The sequence below is a fragment of the Sphaeramia orbicularis genome, chromosome 12 (assembly GCF_902148855.1).
Source record: "Sphaeramia orbicularis chromosome 12, fSphaOr1.1, whole genome shotgun sequence".
Lineage (NCBI taxonomy): Eukaryota > Metazoa > Chordata > Actinopteri > Kurtiformes > Apogonidae > Sphaeramia > Sphaeramia orbicularis.
In genome coordinates this window covers 14,892,569-14,913,417 of record NC_043968.1, presented here as the reverse complement: position 1 = coordinate 14,913,417, position 20,849 = coordinate 14,892,569, and the positions used below count along the sequence as shown (strand labels likewise).

The 20,849-nt window shown below is 38.7% G+C and overlaps 1 protein-coding gene across 1 annotated transcript; it reads right to left on the bottom strand.

The window, feature by feature from the left end:
* Nucleotides 1-2,333: 2,333 nt before the first annotated feature.
* enc1 (ectodermal-neural cortex 1) lies at nucleotides 2,334-15,926 on the bottom strand. Its single transcript, XM_030149727.1, has 3 exons — nucleotides 15,548-15,926; nucleotides 7,343-9,157; nucleotides 2,334-4,349 (listed from the first exon to the last, which is right to left on the bottom strand). The coding sequence occupies exon 2, from the start codon at nucleotides 9,149-9,151 to the stop codon at nucleotides 7,376-7,378; it is 1,776 nt and encodes a 591-aa protein (XP_030005587.1). The 5' UTR covers nucleotides 9,152-9,157; nucleotides 15,548-15,926; the 3' UTR covers nucleotides 2,334-4,349; nucleotides 7,343-7,375.
* Between the last annotated feature and the right edge of the window lie 4,923 nt (nucleotides 15,927-20,849).

Below are 20,849 nucleotides of genomic sequence, written 5' to 3'. Positions count from 1 at the left end.
TCCACAGGGAAAGCCTCAGCTTTGGATGTAGAATGGCATTTATATGTAATATTAAAAACAAAATCCTTCAGCATTAAAAATTATTTGCCAGCGTCTGCAAAAATGATCTGCTTACAATGGCAAAACAAGACCATTATAAAATGTCAAGCTACTAATTAGCACCAAAAGTATCGGACAAAGTCAAATACAGTACTGATGCATGGGAATTGTATTTCTATGAAAAGTTATGCCAGGTTTACACTACTAGATACAGAAATATTTATTTTTGAGCTGTTTGAAGATCTCTGGATAAAAGTACTGGCAGCATTATCCTCCCTCATTCCATGACTTCACTAAATGTAAAAGTAGCGTTTTGTAATTCATCTTAGTTTCCATAGACAATGCTCCTTTGTCTAAATTAAATACCCTGTGTAGATTTTTTTTTGACAGGGATGAGAAACTAATATGCAGTTTTAAATTTCAGTGGAAAATGACTGTGTGCATATGCAGTTCACACACATGCATGACTGAGTTGAGGCTAATGCCTGCGTTGCCAGGCGACAGTGACACGTAGGTACATTGTTTTTATCACACTTGGCCACACATACAGACTGCCCACACAAAATGCTAGACTTTAGTCTGTTCAGCCGAGCTCTACATAAGCTTACAGCACCCAAAGGATTCACAGTGTTGAAGGGTCGAACCATCGGGGTATGTTCTTAAGGGGGATGGGGGATAAGACCTACTTCCTGGCGGACAGGAAATTCAACTTCCTGTCTTGATTAATGGGGGACTGTTAGGTCACACGGGGGAGTTGAGGGGCCTCACACAGCACAGCCACATTACACACTGAATGTCTCTCACAAGGAAAAAATTATCTTGAATATTGCAGATAAGATTTTTTTGTTGCTGTTGTTCAGCTTTCAATGAAATGCCTCTTTCCCAAGCTTCACCCAACCCCAGAGTGGGCATATTTTGTTTGTGACTGTGTGAGGGTCAGGATCCCATAAAAGTGGTGTTTCTCAACCACGTCACCCTTAAGGAGTCGTTTCAGGGCAAAGAATGTCAACAGGGAACAGACCTGGACTCCTCAGAGCTGGAGGAATGCAACGAGTGAGAGCGTGCTCTGCAGTTGCTCACTAATGAGATGTTAGACTTGTTACAAACCAGGGAGCATTGAACGCAGGAGGGGTCCACGACTGGCGAGCAGCTTTGCAATGCATTTCGCTGATGAAAAGTGCAAGAGGGGGCGTAGGAAGTAAGAGGGGAGGGTGGCAAAGAGGGAGCCAGGAGGAGAATAGAGAGAGGTGCTTTTTAAGATTTCATGTTCTCCTCCAGCCCCCACAGTTTGCAGATAAAGGTTGCCGTTGCCAAGGTGACTTGACAGAGAATGGGAAAGTATCTGGCTGTGTTCTGCCTGTTGTTGTGCAGGAAGCTTAGAAGCCAGAGGCATAGATAAGATGATTTCAGTCCCTCCTCCACAGAACAAAAGCTGTACGCATGATATACTGCTTTAAATACCTCAAGACACTTTGGCTGCTGAATTCATTCCAAAGCTGCCTAAATATGCGAAACATGCAGTAATGAGAAAGCGCCCAACACTGCACTCAAGCTCCTTTACTTTCTAAAACTGCACTATTTCATGAACACATGCCGACAGACAAATTAGCTCTGCAACTGGATTTGGCCAGTGAAAGGACAAGGAGGCAGTGGTTTACAGTCAAGAGGAAAAAACTCTTATGTTTATTAGCCATGAATTTCACATTGTGAAAAAAATCACATGTACAAAATAATGCCATAAAAAATAGAAATTAAACTCTTACATGACAAAATAATAAAACGGATAAACGATGACAGTGTTTTCTGTCTAAATTTACATCTTTATGTGAAGCGGCATACTGCGTAGCAATCTGAGCCTGTAGGAATGACCAGATAAAACAGAGAAAAAAGAGGAGGCTAAGTGTAAAAATGGGAAATGCCACTCAGCAATTAGGTGCAAATTGAAGGGGCATTCATTACATGCTGTTGCTGGGGTAACGTGTGTTCTATGGAAAAGAAGTCTGATTGGTGCCAGGGGGCTCTGTGCTCAGTGAGCAGTGGTTGGAGGAGGTCAACATTATGAAGTGAAAAGGGTCTATACTGAAACTAAAAATTGCCAATTAAAGGATGATTTTGTGGCAGCTGAGCGCAAACTCCTGGGGTTATTGAGATTTGATTTGATTCACAGATCCATGATGAAAGACATTTGAAAAAATATATACACGTTCCACCAAAACATTACCTCTTACAATGAAAAATCAATGATCCCATTATTATTCAATTGTAAAACGTCAATGTTCAGGTTAACTAGACAGACGAACAGACAAAAACACTGATTAGAGTTGCCAAGTATTTCATATGCAAGTGTTAAGACATTCTCTCTTTTTTTTTTTTTTTTTGGTCTTGAGGAACTTGCAATGTTTTTTCTATACTTTTTTTTATATTCATTAATCATTGACACTATGGTGAAGAGCACTGCGGTGTCTGCCCTTATCAATGCACAGCTTACTGGATTCAACACTTTCTCAACCTCATTGTGAAGAAGATTTAGGGTTAACACCCTGAGGTGCCAAGTTAGCACATGTGACAGTGCCCCAGCTGTCCTAAGGGCAGCTGCAAAGACCGTCACATTCTTAACCATGTCAGGGTTACTCTGTGACGTCCTTGGCAGTTACTGGGTCACATACTGCACCATTCCAGCAGCCATTTTCGTTTTATGGTTCATATCTTCTCGTGTTGTCGGTACAGCTTGGACCCGGTGGGCCAGTTTAAGGCAGGTTTGGACCCAGGATGGAACTATTGAAGTTAAACGAATATTTCTTTCAATCCTCTTCAGTCTTCTTATTTGGGCAGCGACCCTGTGGTCTAAATTGCTTCACACCATCAGTAATCTGAGCCATTCTTCCTTTACCATCCATACTTTGACCTAACTAAAAACACCTGGAGATGTGCTCCTCTGTCCCTTTTAAAAGAACAAGTTCCTCCAGGGAGAGACTGATCTGTGCAAAATGCAGCCCAACTGAGATCAAAACACAACACCTGGCCATGCATGACACACCCCAACATACATTCACATATGAATGCAGGCAAAGAAGAAATAAATAGAATTAAACATTAACATAACAGAGTAATCACTGTCATATAAATTAAGACTAAGGAAGTACATTGCAGCGAGTTTAAAAAGAAACTGATTAATTCTCAGTTTAGGGTAAGGTGACAAGATTTCTGTGACCACAGAGAAGAGTTCATGCCAGTTTTACTGAATCACTATGAGTGGACATGCTCTAAAAAGAGTTCATCTATGACTCAGCAAGTGAGCTGCAGCTTTTATCAGAATAAGAGAAGCACAGCCAGTGTTTTACAGCATTATGTGTACATTTGGTGCTGAATGTGACAGTCTCCTCTTTCTGAAGTGCTGAGTCCGAACACTGAATGCCTTCCCCTGTGTACAGTGGGTTAGTTAACCGGCGCTCTGCAGGCGTTAAAGCATAGCTGCAAAACAGCAAACACACTGGGTCATGACCCCAGAGGCACCACGACCCCTGGTCATTCACTGCTCCCCATCCTCCTCAACCTCAGCTGGTGCTGGTCGTCAGCCCCTCGTGGCTCGCACTGACAACAAACTGCCAAAGCCTTCATAAGAGGAACACTCAAAGGTTTGTTTTTTCAGAGCTGTTAGAAACATGTCTTCGAGGCAAGAAAACAAGATACTGGTGTAAGAGGGGGTCAAACAGAAGAGCTTATTGGGTTATAAAGGGGGGAGATCTGCTCCTTCATTGTGCCATTTATAAATCAGCTAGATTCACTCACACTGAGTGGCTTTCTGTTCGTAGCACACCAATCATTGCATTCTCCCTCCCTTGATCTATATAGAGCATCCTTCATGCTGTACATTGCAGTCTCCATGAAGAATTTTTTTTCTTTTATTCAGAGAAACCACTGATACAGATCCTCAGAAGCCTGTCATAACTAAACTGGAAAGCTGCAAGTTGTGCGATATGTTTTCTGTTTTTATTTTTTGCACAATAAAAGCAGAAGTCTGATATGGCAGATGCAGTCAAGGTTGAATTTTGTGCCTTATACAGTAAGTAGGAGTTTGTTTGGTTTGCTTGTTTGCGTGGGCTACTGTATGTCTCAGCTTCCTTCTTAGAAATGAGAGATGATATCATTTCAGTAAAGCGTCCAGCTGTACAACTTTCTGGCTCGGCATCTTTGCAGTGTGGAAAATGAATGTGGATGTCTGTACATCACTGCTCAGAGTCTCTTTAAGAGGAGGAAAATGTGTGCTTCTTCACAGTTGGAGTCCAGTAGATGATGCAAAACAGGGGAATCTGAGGAAGAGAGAGAAAAGAAAAAAACTTGTCAAACAAGCTGAAAGTCAACAATGCAGTGTTTAAACAGTTTAACGCTGACTTTCAAATCATTCAAAAGACACCTGAAAAAAGCACATCTAGAGGAAAAAAGAGCAGGACCATTGTGTATCACTGTACACGTCAAGCTATGAGCCCACAATCTATCTCCAGTCAGACGAATACATTTGGTATATCTACAGTATCAGGTTGTTTCCTTGGTACAGTTTGGTCTCTGTCCAGCGTCTTATCACTCAGCCCTCAGCCTGCTACATTTTCCACATCTGACTCTGTTTAACTCTTCGAATTTCACTTCAACTTGTCTATTTTTAAAGGATTTGCTGAAAATGTACTTATCTGGACACCACAGAAGGTTACAGCCTTCTATGTAGTATCCTCTGCTATCTATCTGGAGCTGGGCCTTTCCCTGACTATTACTAATAGAGGACATAGTGTACATGTTATGAGTGCATTAATAACAACCAGTGGTCACTTCATAGCCGATTGTGTTGAATAGAAATGTCCTGTTTCAAATAAATCACTATTCTACCATGAGGTTCCCTGGGAATTTATTTTAAATCTACATATATAATATAAATTCACCTGTATTTTCAGATTTACAGGGTTATCGCATTATTAATCATTCTTCATCATCATCTATGTTAAACATTCATGGTGTAGCTTAGTCACATTGAAACAGGAAAAATGCATGAGATTGCTGTTGTTATTGATGTAATAAGTCGAATGTCCAAATAAACATCCTCACACATCTTATTGAGAATGAACATTCACAATTACTACTAGAATTAATTTAAAAAACTGCTCATGCTTCTGTTTAGACTGCAGGGAGCTCTATTTTGATAGACTTATTAGCTCATAACATTAGCTACTACATGCTAAATGTGTTGGCAAAATCTGAAAGTAGATAGCTTTATGTTACATACAAATAACGTAAAAGATACATTTTGTATAACACGAGCCCTACTGAATCTGTGGTTTGCAAATTATTTTATTATGGTCTGCTTTTGAGTTCGGGTAGATAGCTTGATAGCTCATTAGCTAGCAGGCACTAGCTAATGGTAATTGATTGGAACTGATTTAGGGATTATTTAGAATAAGTTATATATTAAATCTCAATATATGAAAATTTACATTAACTTGGTTGATAATATTTCAATATTTAAATGTAAACTTATTTGTAATAGATTTTAATGGTAACTTCCATAAATAAGACCTAAATTACATTATTAGACAGCTATTTTGCATTTTTTAAGGTGTCTTAAAAACTACTTTCTTTAGTTTAGATGAACATACATATGGTTCTGTTATCAAACTGTGTTGCTTTACTTTTTTCATCATTCCTCACTCCTTCTTAAAGCTCTCTTTGGAAAAAAAAAAACTCTGAAAGGCAGGATTCTCACACAAGTCAGAATTGTTCCCCTGGGAAAAACTCTTTTTTTTTCTCTCATCTCCTTCTGTGAGGTCTAACATACTTCCTTCCTCTTTCATTCCTAAACAGTCAGTCCTCTTTTCCATTCATTCCTCCACATTTTTCTCTGAGAGTTGACTGTCAGTTGCCATGACAGGCAGGCACACAAAAAACAAATTCTGTATTAAATTAGTGGCAGGATTATATATCCTTCAGCGAGCACTGTGTTGGACTGGCTTAGAGATAGTTCAAACCTTCACTCTAATCTCTCCCTTTTAAAGATGAGTCACTGAAAAGAAAAGGAATAATAAGTCTTGAAAATATTTCATTCTGTCGAAAGGAGTAACATCACTGTATCTCTGTGGGTGAGCGACACTGCACTGCTTTCAGAGAAAAATTGGAAACTGGGCTGTGCTGGACAGCCAGGCAGAAATTTCAACAAACGGGAAATGGAAAAGACTTTGTGCATGGGTATGTGTGCTTGTGTAGGGGGTACTGGATCTCTGTGATGTGACTGAAACCCTGCAGCATGCCGAAAGATTAGGTTTGCCAGCTGACTACCCATGCTCCACATACGTCTGGCGTGTTTATCATCACACAGGAAGAGCAAGGTTAGAATGAGGCCAAGACAACATACACGGAGGCAGAGGAAACCGCAGAGTCCGACCATAAATTTTTTTTTGGGAGCCATACTCTCAAGGATGATGTCTGGACAGCAGGGGTAGGGTTGACACTCTTCTTCCTTTCTTCCCCTGCTGCCACTTCTCTCAGTCACCTCCACTTGTAACTGATGATAAATAGTTTCCGACACTGCGTGAGTCGCTGGCTGGCTTGCTCTCACCCAGCGTAAAGACCATAACCTCATCAAAGGAAGGCGACTGAGAGTGGATTAGCCTCGCCAGGATGTTGTAGCCTGCTGGTGTGTGGCTTGTCTAATTGGCAGACCCTCTTTTCCTTCTTAGAGAGATTTCCCCCACAGGAGCAATAAAAGTATCCTATTCTCTTTCAATTACCCTCTGTGTCCTTCGGCCCATCCCCACAGCCTCATAACTCACTTAACAAATGCACGTAACCCCATCAATCCCCCAACCCTCCCAACTCAAGATCTTTTACCTTCTTTCCGCTGAGAAAACTCTAAATGCCCTGTCAGCATATTGCTAATTCTAAAAACCTGAACACCTTAGAGAACCGGCAAATGTCAGTGTGTTATGGGCTTACGTTCTTATCCAATAATAGCTTTTATAAGTTAGTATCGCCATACATTAATGATTCTGTAGATTTTACTTGCAATGATTATACTTCTAATAAATGTTATGGCCATTTTACTTTCTGCATTTGAGTTTTGCGACTAAAACTTATTTGTTAACCTTTAAACAATCTAGTCACAGGCAAATTTAATGGATGTGTAATGTTTTTTTCAAGGTACTATTCGTTTCTCCTACTGCTGGATGTGAATACAGAAAATTGTATATTGGGATATCAAACTATCCTGTTGTAAAAGTGGTGGTAGGTCATAAATAGAATATTTAAAGCAGATTAAACTTACCTCATGGAACAGGATGGGTAGAAGGTTAGGGACTCAGGCAGGCAGATGTTTCCAGGTGCTGACGAAAGCAGTGGGAATCAGTGAGTATGGCACAGTAGTGATGCTGTTCCAAGCATCCAGCGTGGGGTCATAGCAGTCTAAAGTTTTACACCTCTGTGTGCCAAAGTAGCCACCCACTACATACAGTTTGTTCCCCGATGCCACAGCCTGGCAGCTCATGCGTTTGGCTGTCACGTCTCCCACTTTAGTCCACTGGTATGTTTCACTACTGAATTTATATGCTGAACATGCTGAGAATTCTGTGTCCCCGCCCATGACAAATATCTGGTTTCCCAGCACCGCAGCAGCCGTGTAGCGCCACGGCTGGGGGCAGGATGCAGGCACAGTCCATCGGTTCTCCTGAGGATCGTAGCACTGCACTTTGGGAAGCTTGTCATGGGTGACACTGGTGCCTCCGAAGGCAAAAAGCTTGAGCTTCACGCTGACAACCGCTGCATTGCTTACACCTTCTCTCAGAGGGGCCACCATGGTCCACTTGTTTGCCACTGGGTCAAATTGCTCTACCTGTTTGAGCGACACAGACGGGGAGGCTGGGAGGCAGCCGGTTGCTGCAGTGTGACCTCCCACCACGTAGAGGCAGTGTTTAAGCTCTGCAGAACCATGACCAAATCTGGCGATGAGCATGGGTGCTGCCTTGGACCATTCTTCATGAACTGTGTCATAGACCCATACATCTTTGGACACTCCATTCTCAGAGCCTCTTCCTCCTGTTATATACACCTTACAGCCAATGGCGCAGGCACTGAACTCCTTTCTGGGACTGGGGATGTCTGCCTTTGGGATTATCTCTTTGGCCTTCTGGTCCACCAGGTACAACTTGTCACACATAAACGTCTGCCCTCCAAGAAGAAAGAGCGCATGGCTAGTTTTTCGTGGTCGAGCACATGGACTGTTAACGACACCATCATTCTGCAGGATCTTCAGTTTACACCTAATTGCCTCATCCACCAGCTCCTTGCTCTTGGCCTGGGCATTGATCAGCTCCTCTGTTGAGACGTTCTCCATCAGAAAAATGGCAGGCAGCAGGGCAAGGCGGACCGTTCTCAGGAGCTCTGGGAGGTGGCAATGCCTCTTTTCCAGATCATAGTTGATCCAGTTGAGAGCAGCTTCATAAACCAGCCTCTCATCTTCTGTCTCTAGCTCCTCATGTGACAAAAGCTGCACTACCATGTCTTTGGGCAGTTGGAGGAAGTCCTCTGTCTTGCAAATAGCAGGGAAGTTGCTGAGGCACATGCCCCAGGAGAGCTCTGACAGCTTGGTACACTGGTGGGCATCAGAGAGCAACAGCATACCTAGACAGTTAGACGGGTGGAGGTTTCTTTCAAGAAATTCAGCACAGGCATCCCGGATGTCCTGAAACTCCAGCATGTCTCCAGCTTCCAATAGTGACTCTGCATTCTCCTCATTGATGACCACACGAGAAGAGTAAGCATAATCCAGCAGAAGCTCTAAAACCTCTGGGTGGATGGAGTCATGGAAGTCCACCTCACTGGCCTGGCTCTCCCTCAGGCCACCACTGAACATGGCCTCAAAGTAACGGCTGCATGCAGCCAGTACAGCACGATGGCAGGGGAAGGAACGGCTACCAGCATGAAGCAGGACATCTGTGAAAAGCCTTTGCTGCCGAAGGGAGTTGAGGTGCATAAGGACACTGTCAGCATAGGAGGACTTGTGGAACAGGTAGATGTTCATGGAGCCAGTGCTGGCTCGCGATTTTCGGTTCTCATGGACGCACACGGACATTTTCATTGAATCCTGAAAATAAAAAGAGAAGAAACAGAGCACTGAGGTAAAGTTTGGTTGGTGTTGCATTATATATTTTACAAGTTTTGCTGAGGTACCTGCAAGGAAAAGACATGAAATATGTAAGAAGTGGGTGCAGTATGAGGTTTTTTTATGGTTGTTACATTTCAGGAAATGCTGGAAAAATGTAACTTGAAAACCATGAATGCAAAGCACAGTTGAGCTACTCAACACATAGCATTCATCCATTAGCCATTAGCGTTTAGCTTCTTTTCCCTTTCTTATTATTTAGTAAGCATGTTTTGGAAAATATTGTTTGAAGCAAAGAAATAGTAGGTAACTAACATTAAGAGCAATTAATATGAAATTAAATCAGATTATATTATGCTGTACACCAGAGAACAGACTGTTTGGTCGATTAGTTATAAATAAAAAAAAAAAAAAAGCAGGCTTCACATCATTTGTTGTGTATCCTATGATGAAATAAAATGGATAATCAGAGAGACAATAATTTGCCATGACTCACTGAATCCTCAGCTGTGATTATTGCTTATGTGAACGCCGTTATGCTCAGGCTGAAGCATTGTTTTGTTCAGCCCCATCAAGCCCTATTTAAAGAGTACTGCAATACTTCTCAAGAGATAGGCAGACATTTAGCAAGAGATCCAGTGATTACACATTGCAAAACAGCATAAGCCTGGGCGTTATGAAGGTCAAGCAGATAACGATTGTCTTCTCACAGAGAGAGCACTTTCATCTCTGAACAGTCTTTCAGAGCAGAGCAGGAGTTGCCTTGTAGAGGTCAAAAAATATGGAAAGAAAGAAAGAAAGAAAGAAAGAAAGAAAGAAAGAAAGAAAGAAAGAAAGAAAAGAAAAGAGTGGGACTCTCGTAAGCCTTTGGAAAACGTCCAGAATTTACTCCACTTCCCTTCAAAAAGTCAAAACTCCCATCTTCAGTGTCCTTGCCCTGTCCTCACTCTGAGCTGACTTTCATTCCAACCAATTTCTAGAGATGTCAAGTACTCCCCTCACTCTATTTCTTCTAAGTCCCTGGCTGACCTAGTAAATTCACAGCTGTCAAATCCGTTGACCAGATTTACACTTTCTAGGTCTCCCAATAATATGGTATGCCTTACCTTAAAGGTTAATCTTAACATTTGTGATTCTCCGTCAATGCTGTTTTATTTATATATATATGTATATATATATATATATATATATATATATATATATATATATATATATATATATATGTATATATATCAGAACAGCCTCAAACAATAGTTCTGAAATGTCAGACATTTCCTCATTTACATGAAACAGCTGCAGCTGTGGTCAGCTTGAATTCATTTACAAAGGAGTCAAATAATGACATGTTTTCAAAGCCAAAAAAAGTATGAAAACATCCATAAATCCCTTTCAAAACAGCATTTTCTATTCCGTCACTGTTCTTTTTTATGCTTTGTAAGTTTCAAACAGAGCCAAATGGCTGCTTCCTGCAGGACTGAAGAGCTGAGGTGGCTGATAGCACAACAAAGAGAAACAGCATAAAAAGGCAAATGGATGGTGCAGACCAGTTGTTTTTAAGGCAAAAACCTCCAGGTGTTTTTTTCCTTAAAGAAATTCTGCTTCACTGGAATAAATTGAGTGGCTCCATGTGATGACAGCAGCCCCCCTCCTCTATTCTATCATCCAGGACGCCACAAACATTTGACATTTAACACCCACAGATGGTGAGTGTCTGATTTTCAAAAGATTGATTTTTGATGAAGTAATACTTGAAGCCTTACAGAGAGTTCAGAAGTTCTTCTGAGAGGCCATAAATGAGTCCTCTACAAGCCAGCTGGCAGATAGGACAGTTTCCATATTTCTTAAAGCTGCATCATCTGACTCAAAATCCTCAGAATGTTCTCATGAATATACAATGAAGCCAATACCCTGGAGGAACAAATGAAAATCCAGTTTGGCTTCCAAATGTATTCAGTGAGCCTTTGGGTGACAGCGCCACTCATACCTAGCTGCCGGTCTTTATATGACATTCCAGGGACATGATTAGAGTTCGACTAACTTCCTAAACCAGCTCTCTTTGTTTCATTGTCTCCCATTCGGGCTCTTTGGTGTGGCTATCATTATTATAGACATAAAACCTGGGGCATAAGTTACCATGAGGCATTCAGTCTACATGCAGTGTATTCCAAAATGAACCATAAAACTGAAGAAACATCACATCTAATACGAACAGAAAAGTGCTTAAATCGGAGAAAAGGCTAAACGGCAGTGTGAATCATTTAAAGGTCGATTATGTAAATGTTTTACTAAGAACAATCTCAAAACGGCAGACTCACTGTTTTCAGATGCACTTCTTTCTCAATAAGGAATTCATTCCACCTTTAAGTCTTAAACTGTATGAGGATAAGATTTAGAACAATGGCCTTCCAGGTGATACAGTATTTCATAATTATGATGAGGGTGAGAGTATTATTTATTACAACCTGATGAGATACAAAACCAACTGCAACCTTGGTTTAACTGGATTTATTGCATTCCAGCACTGACAAAACTGGCAACCCATCATCATCTGGCCTCTGGCTCAGCTATAATGAGAATATCCTAACCTGCTTTCTCACCTGCACCTCCCACTCTCTCTCACATACACACATACACAGACACTGTACTTAAAAAACAGCTCATGTTTTGTAATTAGAAGTTGTAAGTGGCTTGATTTGAATAAGTGCTTCTAATAAATCAGGCACTAAATTAGAGAGGATTAAAGAGGTTTGCATATGGTTATGAACAGCATGTGTTTTGGCTGATTTTTAGAGTTTTCTGTTTGTTTATGTGTTGACATTTCTTATATATCTCTCTAGTGTTGTTGGTTGAATAACATCAGCTAAAACAACACGTGGTAAATGTATCTAACTTCCGAGTAATGATAAGTTAACAATGAAAAGGAAGCACTATTATCTCATCTTGATAATGAATAGGCATTTTGTTCTTAGGAAGGCCGGCATTTTATCTGTTGTGTAAATAAAGGCTTGAGTCAATAACTTTTCTGTCCTCCCACCCATCTAATGACTTATGTAATCGCCAATGCAATTACTGGAGGTACTAGTTTGTAACTTGTAAGGTAAGTTTAGCGTTTTATCAAGTAATAGGAAAAAGTCTATGGTGTAATGAGCTCATTCATGCAGAAAAACCAGGAAGGCTGAACAAATACAAGAACAGTGAATGTGGTAATTATTATATTTGCATATTTAAGGATGAGGCCCAGATTAGAAACCAGCCCTGCAGGTCCTACAAATCCTGTCTTCATATGCTCATTATTTAATGACTATTGAGTCTCTCTTAAAACATTTGTACGGGTGTTTTCTACATGTTTCTGACTGATCCTATCATTATAAGCTCCACAATGAGATTAGTTCATTATGTAAGGATGTTTCATATACAGTACCACACAACCCTCTGGACATTACCCCATGTAAACACACAGACATCAGGTTACTGCAAACCATGAACCACTTCAATCAGATTTGACTTTAATCTAGTGGTTCGCAGTAAACAGTTTACAGTGTGCACGTAAACATCCTGAGAGCTAACAAGTTAGCATGAAATTTAGTATGACGGTCTGATAAACATGAACATCTCATGGTTTAAAACCTACTCTCCATGAAAGGATTCCAATAATTATCAAGTTGGACCGTGAGTGAAGTCTGGATGAATCTGGCAACTTTGAGCCACCGAGGGTTGATCAAACAGCTACAATTTATTATTAGTAAATCTATCATACAGTAATGGAAAAATATTAGACCATCAAAACTCATCAAAAACAATGGTTATACAATCAAGTACTAACTCCTGTGTGTATCATGTGACTAAAACAGACAAAAAAGAAAACATGGAATGCCTAAAAGCACTGTTTTTGGCAGTACAATGCCATTGCTATTGATGTAAGAACTGAAGTGATTTTGGTTATTATCAAGAAAACATGGAAAATGGCTAGATATCAACTCTGAAATTAAACTTTTGTTGTTATCATTATATTTTTCCAAACAAATGTACCTTTAGTTGTACCAGGCATTAAAATGAACAAGGAATTGAAGTAAACAAGGGTGGTCTAATAATTTTTTCCGCAACTGTATATAGACGTCAACATATAGACTTTTAAAGGCTAAGATGAGAATGATAGGTTCAAAGAGGAAACAAACTGGCAAAAATTTTTGTCTAAGAAATAATTAAAGGAATCTTTTTTAGTTCTAATTTGTCTGCAAACTGATTCTGTTAAAAAAAAATTGTGAGAAAGTAGTATCGTTAACCCAGTACCATAAATCATATCAAATTGCGAGTTGAGTGTATTGTTACATCTTTAAAAATCAACTATTTTTGACTTTATTCGCTACTAGGTTGGACTCTTGAATTGTACATCCAATCACATCAATGAATCAAAGAAAAAAATTGGAATCAACTCAAAGAAGGGACAAGCAGACTATCACAGTCTATGTGCAGCTTCTATTGTTTTCCCACAAACTAATTTTCAGTTGGGAATCCTGATATGAGCCAACGGCTATGGTTGGAATCAAGTTCTGCTTTTACAGGAAGTTTGTAAAAAAGTCATATCAGTGCAAAATTATCATATGACTATCATCTGCAATTAGTTACATAACATGCACATTATAAGGAAACAACAATATTGCACTAATACTAGTTCTCATGGCACGTCTCAGATCTTTATAAGCCAGAGTTCATCTGCTGTTCTTCATATTAGTGTTGGTCCTTTTTATTTGCATATATCAAATTATGTCTTAGTTTCAGAGAAGAAAAAAAATATTAACATCTTCAACAGCTGCTAGAAGTCAACAGAGTCAGGCATTATCTTAACCCATAAAGACCCAGTGCTAAATTTGTGGCAGTTTTCAAATGAATTTTTCTCTATATTTAACCTTTCTTAAGTGATTGATCACCATTTATTGTAACATTATTCTCTTTAGTTTGAGTTTTTTCAGTGTAAATCAGGTATTTTCCTGTATTCAATTTAATGATAATGTAGATGTTGATAAAAGCTCAGAGTAAATTCATATCCTACTGTATCAGAACAGAGAAAACTGAAGAAAAAGTGACTTTTTCAGTAAAATACATCCTTAACTGAACATAAATCAAGCATCTCCATCCTTTGTTATTGATCAAACTCTATGGGTTTTACTGGTGAATCAATGTACTGTAGAAGATGACAGTGTTTCCATGTTCACTATGCAGCTTCTAAACATCCTAATGGGTCATATCTGATGACCATGAAAAAAAGACAAACTGTATTTTACACCAATTATTTACATGTATTGATAAAATTAGTGGATCAGCAGATATTAAACATTTACATCAGTAGACGGTTTTAATCACCAGTGGCTGTTTGGGTCTTTATGGGTTAAGCAGAGTTAATTAGAGCCTCATGAGGGTCATTCATCTGACACTGAATCATGTTTATTTAAACCAAACATCATTTTATTATTTGCATCCAGAGTCCATGATCTACAGTTTCCTTTGTCTCCTGTTGAGGTTCTACTAACCCAACAGCGAGCCTAGAGAGGAGCTAAAATATGGTGTGGGGGGGGGGGTTTGGTGGATGACTGTTGCAGGACTTGTCATCCTCATCCACTCACACAAAACAGATCCACAGGCACATACCGGAAAGCACATGCATGCACACATACATGCCACATTGAGAAAGCTCCCAGTAAAAAAAAAAAAAAGGCAGCCTGTGGACTATCTAAGGCCTGGGTTGGCTGCAGTCTGTCTAAAATCATTGCCAGGTGTTCACAGTCAACCATGGATCCAGGAAGAGGGATGGATGGGAGGGGAGAGACTTCAAAAGTAAACACCACGGCTATATGGGCCACTTCTATACAGTACATCTGCCACTTGGAAACACCAAACAAGATTCAGGAGAAGAGACTACGCGGCGGGGGGGCACGCCAGCTTTATCGATCAGCGTTAGAGTCTCAGTCTAACATAGGGAAGTCTCCAAACACCTCTTACTTACAACTGAATGTCAGTTTATAAGGCGGAGAAAAGCGTGTCACACCTGATGTCACCGTCAAACCATTCCAAACATCTTCAGTATTCAGTATGCAAATATGAACCCTGCCACTACACGAACACACAAGGAAACCAGATGACAAATGGAGAGAAATAATATGCTTGCAGTAATAATAGATAATCTGATTATTATGGGTGGTATTATTATTATTATTATTATTATTATTATTATTATTATTATCATTAACATGTTTCTGTTGCGCTTTGTTCGCCTGAGTTTTACCATCAACAGTACAGAATAAAAACAGTTGTTGCAATTAATATGCAATAAAAATAAAAAATAAAAAAAAAATACTAGTGTCTAGGAAATGTTACCTCTTTGGGTGAAAGCAGGAGTTCAACTGTGCCCGTAGTCTCCTTCGAACATGCCACTTGAGAAAGAGCCACGATGCAACCCTGGCGCACGGAGGAGCGTAACTCCGTTTGGTTTATTTCCGTCAAGGCTCGGTCAGATCGAAGCCGCGTTCCTGTCCACACACACACACCGCGTTACTCGGGAATTTTCTATTACTAGAGACAAATCCGATAAAAAAACAAACAAACACTGAAGTTGCACGGAGGAGTATAAATGAAAGGTTCCGCGCAAATAACACGAGGATGAGTCGATGTGGATCTGGATGTGGATCTGGAGGCGTTTCTACGGCGCAGCTGCTCCGCTCCTCTGTGACTGTCCTCCTCCTGCGCTCTCTCTCTCTCCCTCTCTCTCTCTCTCTACTGAAATCAAAGGGTGTGTTTACACTGGGAAGGAGGGAGGACCGTCACCTCGTGCAGGAAATGAGGAGAGAGAGAGAAAGAGGAGGGGGTGCGCAAAAAGATGTAGAGGATCAACATTGGTCTCCTAAGGCTGGAGTTCCCCCACATTCCCAACACATCATCATCATCATCATTAAACTCAGATATCAATAATCTTATCAGTTTTCTCTTTTTGTTTAATTTCACCCACCCACTGCTTTTGTGACAAAGCTCAGACTTGTGTCTCTGTATGAAAACAACAAAAACACAAAGACATAAGGCTGGACTGGGTCTCAGCCACTCACCAGTGACACATCCTCCTCTATAGGATTATAAAAACCTCGTGGTTTTTGGTTTGGGTATGGCTGGGAGTGGGACCGCCGGTCCACATCTATATCTGGACATCTTGTATGAGTCACATCTGTGGTCAGTGTTAATGGAGTGTTTGGCTGTGACTAAACTCCTCAGTGAGGTTCCTGTTATTTGTTTTCAGTAGTTGTGCCTGTGTGGATTACGGAGTCTCATGAGGACAAATAGCAGATACTACTGTTACAGCTTCATAATAATAGTAGAAGAGCACACCTACACCTATAGCAATGCTCGTAAATGACTGACTCATACAGAGCCAGTTAATAAAAGGATGACTGAAGGTGGAATTCATTGGAAAAGAAGATACTGTAATACATGGAGTACTTCCTCTTATAGGACATGAGGGACACCTAGAGGAGAACCTGGTGTATTTCTGGGACCAAACAAAAGAAGTTGAGACTTTTTTTTTTAATTTAATACATACACTACCAGTCAAAAGTTTGGACTCACCTTCGCATTTAAATGGCATGAGATGGACCACAGATGGCCAACAAGTGCTCAGCATCACTGGGAACTCCTTCAAGCCTTTTGGAAAACATTTCAGGTGACTACCTCCTGAAGCTCATCGAGAGAATGCCAAGAATGTGCAAAAGCAGTAATAAAAGCAAAATGTGTCTAGTTTGAAGAATCTAAAATATAAAACATGCTTTGAGTTATGTCACACTTTTTTTAAACTACACAATTCCGCATGTGTTCATTCATAGTTCGGATGCCTTCAGTGAAAATCTACATAGTCACATACATAGAAATAGTCATGAAAATAAAGAAAAACCAGGTGAGTCCAAACTTTTGACTGGTAGTGTATCTTTATTAAGGTTTTCACACATTACATATATTTTCTGACATGAAATGATAATACTGTGTGGGTCTTCCTTGAACATAAATCCCCAGAGACACGACGCCCCCGCTCCCCGAAAAAGACCACCTCTGAATTTTAAAACAGCTGTGAAAGTAAATAACATAAAATAATAATTGACAGACAATATAAGTAATACTGACTTGAATACCTCTCAACATCCATTGATTTTCACAAATCTGGAATCCTTTGTTTCAACTAGTCAGGAAAACAAATTTCCCCTTTGTTCCAGACTGACCTTTATGGCAATTTTTCCACCTTTTCCTCTTCTTTGTTTTTTCTATTCGGTAATGTACCTTGTGTAACACATAACACATCGATATTCTAAATGTGAACCTTTCAAGACCTTTTTTTTGTTTGTTTAGTTTTTTTTGGCTATTTTGTTTTGTTTTGTTTTGTTTTGTTTTGTTTTGTTTTGTTTTGTTTTGTTTTGTTTTGGTTTGGTTTTGTTTGTTTGTGTTATGACCGATTTGTTTGTTTGTTTGTTTGTTTTTGTTAATGGAGAAGGTTGGTGTACTTGTTCTTGGGTTTGTTTGCATGTCAAAAAAAAAAAAGGAAACTGTGCAACAATTTATTTTCAGTTAATGTGTCACATATGATACAATGTTTGTATTGCCCAGTTTCTACAAAACTCCAAATAAACAAAGGTTGGGGGAAAAAAAAAACTGTTGTTTTTATATCTGATACATAATCAAACATCATTTAACTAAAAAAAAAGGGGTATGGTCTCACTTTATAAGTTGTGATAATGAGATATCAGATCTTGATTATAAAAATTTTAAAAATGAATTCCATATCTTGTTGAAGATATGAGTTTTCCATTCAATTGTGTACATGAGCCTTTCAGTACTTATGCAGGATGAGAGTTTAGCAATCCATGAATTCAACGACAGACAATCAACACTTTTCCAATGTCTAGCTATAAGACGCTTTGCATGTATTAGACAGAGCTTCACCAGCCTACTGTCATGAGTTCTAAGGGCTGAAGTTTGTGGAATAAGACCTAGAATACAGTTGAGATGAGTTGAGACTTGGAGTTTTATGTCTGTCTCAGGAAACCTTTCTTTTCTGCAACAATAACTTGTGTATATACACTACCAGTCAAAAGTTTGGACTCACCTGGTTTTTCTTTATTTTCATGACTATTTACATTGTAGATTCTCACTGGAGGCATCAAAACTATGAATGAACACATACGGAATTATGTAGTTAAAAAAAGTGTGACATAACTCAAAGCATGTTTTATATTTTAGATTCTTCAAAATAGACACATTTTGCTTTTATTACTGCTTTTGCACATTCTTGGCATTCTCTCAATGAGCTTCAGGAGGTAGTCACCTGAAATGTTTTCCAAAAGCCTTGAAGGAGTTCCCAGTGATGCTGAGCACTTGTTGGCCATCTGTGGTCCATCTCATGCCATTTAAATGAGAAGGTGAGTCCAAACTTTTGACTGGTAGTACATCTAAGGATGTACTTACACATGTGATACGATGGATGAGATGTGATTTAACAACATGTAAAACATGTTTGTAGTTTATTTTATTACAACCACCAAATATGGCTGAGTTCAAAATAGCATAAAATGAATTGCTTTAAAAGGTTAAGATTTATGTAGGTTGAATTAATAAAATAAAGTTTCCAAGAAGTTTATGAGTTAGTCAAGTCAACTTTATTCATAAATTACTTTAAAAACAACACAGTTGGCCAAAGTGCTATACACAGACATAAAAACAAATAAAAGATGTAAAGCAATTAATAAAAGTAATAAAAGTAATTATATATTCAAACAATAAAAGCCAACCTCTCACACTGAGTTAAAAGCCAAAATCTCAAAATCTCATTGAGGTAGTGGTCAATTACTGATGTCAAGTAGTTTTAAGTCTGAGTATTTATGTGTACGCTTCATAAAATTGTCCTAAAACTGCTCATGTTTTTGCCTCTAAATTGTTTGATGTGTTTAACTTTAACTGCATGATATTTTTTGTTCTAATTCTCATCATGTAAGTTTGCTTCATCAGTTATGTTAAGTTAATCACAATCCATTCAAAAATGTTCAGTAAAAACTTATTTTCCTGCCAGTTTTTTTGTTTTCTGTTGTTTGTAGTAAACCATAACTTTAAGACAAAAGTAATTTTATTTCTATTTTTTCAGTATTAACATACCCTTTCTCAAGTGCATCATATACTGTAAATGCAGGCAGTTGAATAAAACGTGGGACAATATGTATGACAAAAGAGACATCTAGTGGACAAAAGTGTTTTTGCAGATTAAGCAGCGTAGATAGAGACAGTACCGACACGAATCTGTAGAAATATTTGCTTTAAAGAAAAAAACATAGAACACAGAAATAGTTAGTTAATTCTACTTCTTTTTTTTTATTTTTACTGAGAAAATTCTCGATAAAACTTTACTTAGAGATTCAAATAATTTTGTCAAAACTACTCTGGTAAATTAAAATGTTTTGTTTGTTGTTTTTTTCATCATCAGACACAAAATGTATTATTATAATCATTAATTTGCTGGTGAATATCACTCAGACTAATTCAGGATAATTTAATTAGCTTGTCTTTAAGTAGCCTAATACGTACAGTACTGTAGAGAATATTTATCTCCACTTTACAAATAATCAATTAATGAAAGCATAAATAATATAAAGAAAAGGACCATGAAGAACTGAAGATGTGTTTAACATTATTTATTTAGTCTATTGAGTTCTTCCTGCTGTGTAAGTGGTTACAATAGTCATTAATACTGGTTATTATGATTAAAAAAAAAAAAAACCTCTTAGCTTTTTCATATGATTGAGTCATGAAGGATGACTGACACTACAAACTAAAACCTGACCGATCCTGATTCCAGAGTACTGAAGGGAGTTTCCATGAAGTGAAGTTATGTAGTGATAGATATTTTTACCCACTTAGACACCAGGGGCACTGTGTGAAGGTTGACATGGTAAAACTGCAGAACATTTTAAGCTGTAATTTTGTTTTTAAGGTGCATGAATTACATTAATACTTTTAAAACTAATACTCTTAATACTTACAATTTGTGTTGTTGCCATCACACATAATGGGTTATGGAATGTGCAAATATTACACCATGAGTGAGGCATGATCTTCCTCATTCACTCATCTGCAATTACCATCATTATCAAAACATGTAAAACCTGATCTGAAAGTCTGATTTATGTGGTCATGTGTTTTAGTGTTGAACTACATGTAGGCCTACCACTCCACACACAGAAACACTGAAGCATAAGGAATGTTGTTGGATCAGCAGCCTTTAACTAGAAGTATGTTAGCATAGACACTATAGTAATGTTTTTTGTTTTCTATTTGTGTTTAAACTACTATTGACCAAATGGTGAGAGAATGATCAGATGATAAATGATGACCTCGTGCTCAGATTCAGTGTGTGGTAGGAGAGGAGGTATGGTTATGACATTTTGTTTTAGCAAATCATGACCATCAAGAACCTAGAGTATCATTTACATCTGTGATCCAGTATGGAAATGATGTGTAATTACTGGGATTGCATAGTAATGTCATTTCATATCACTACTGCGTATGTATTAAAATATATATGTTGTACAATTATTAAAAGAACAAACATTTTGGAAGCAGTGTGGTCAAATAAATGCAAACCATGCACATATCATCT

Bases quoted from the DNA above. Each gene is read 5' to 3' on its own strand.
- enc1 (XM_030149727.1), bottom strand. From the start codon at position 9,151: ATGAAAATGTCCGTGTGCGTCCATGAGAACCGAAAATCGCGAGCCAGC.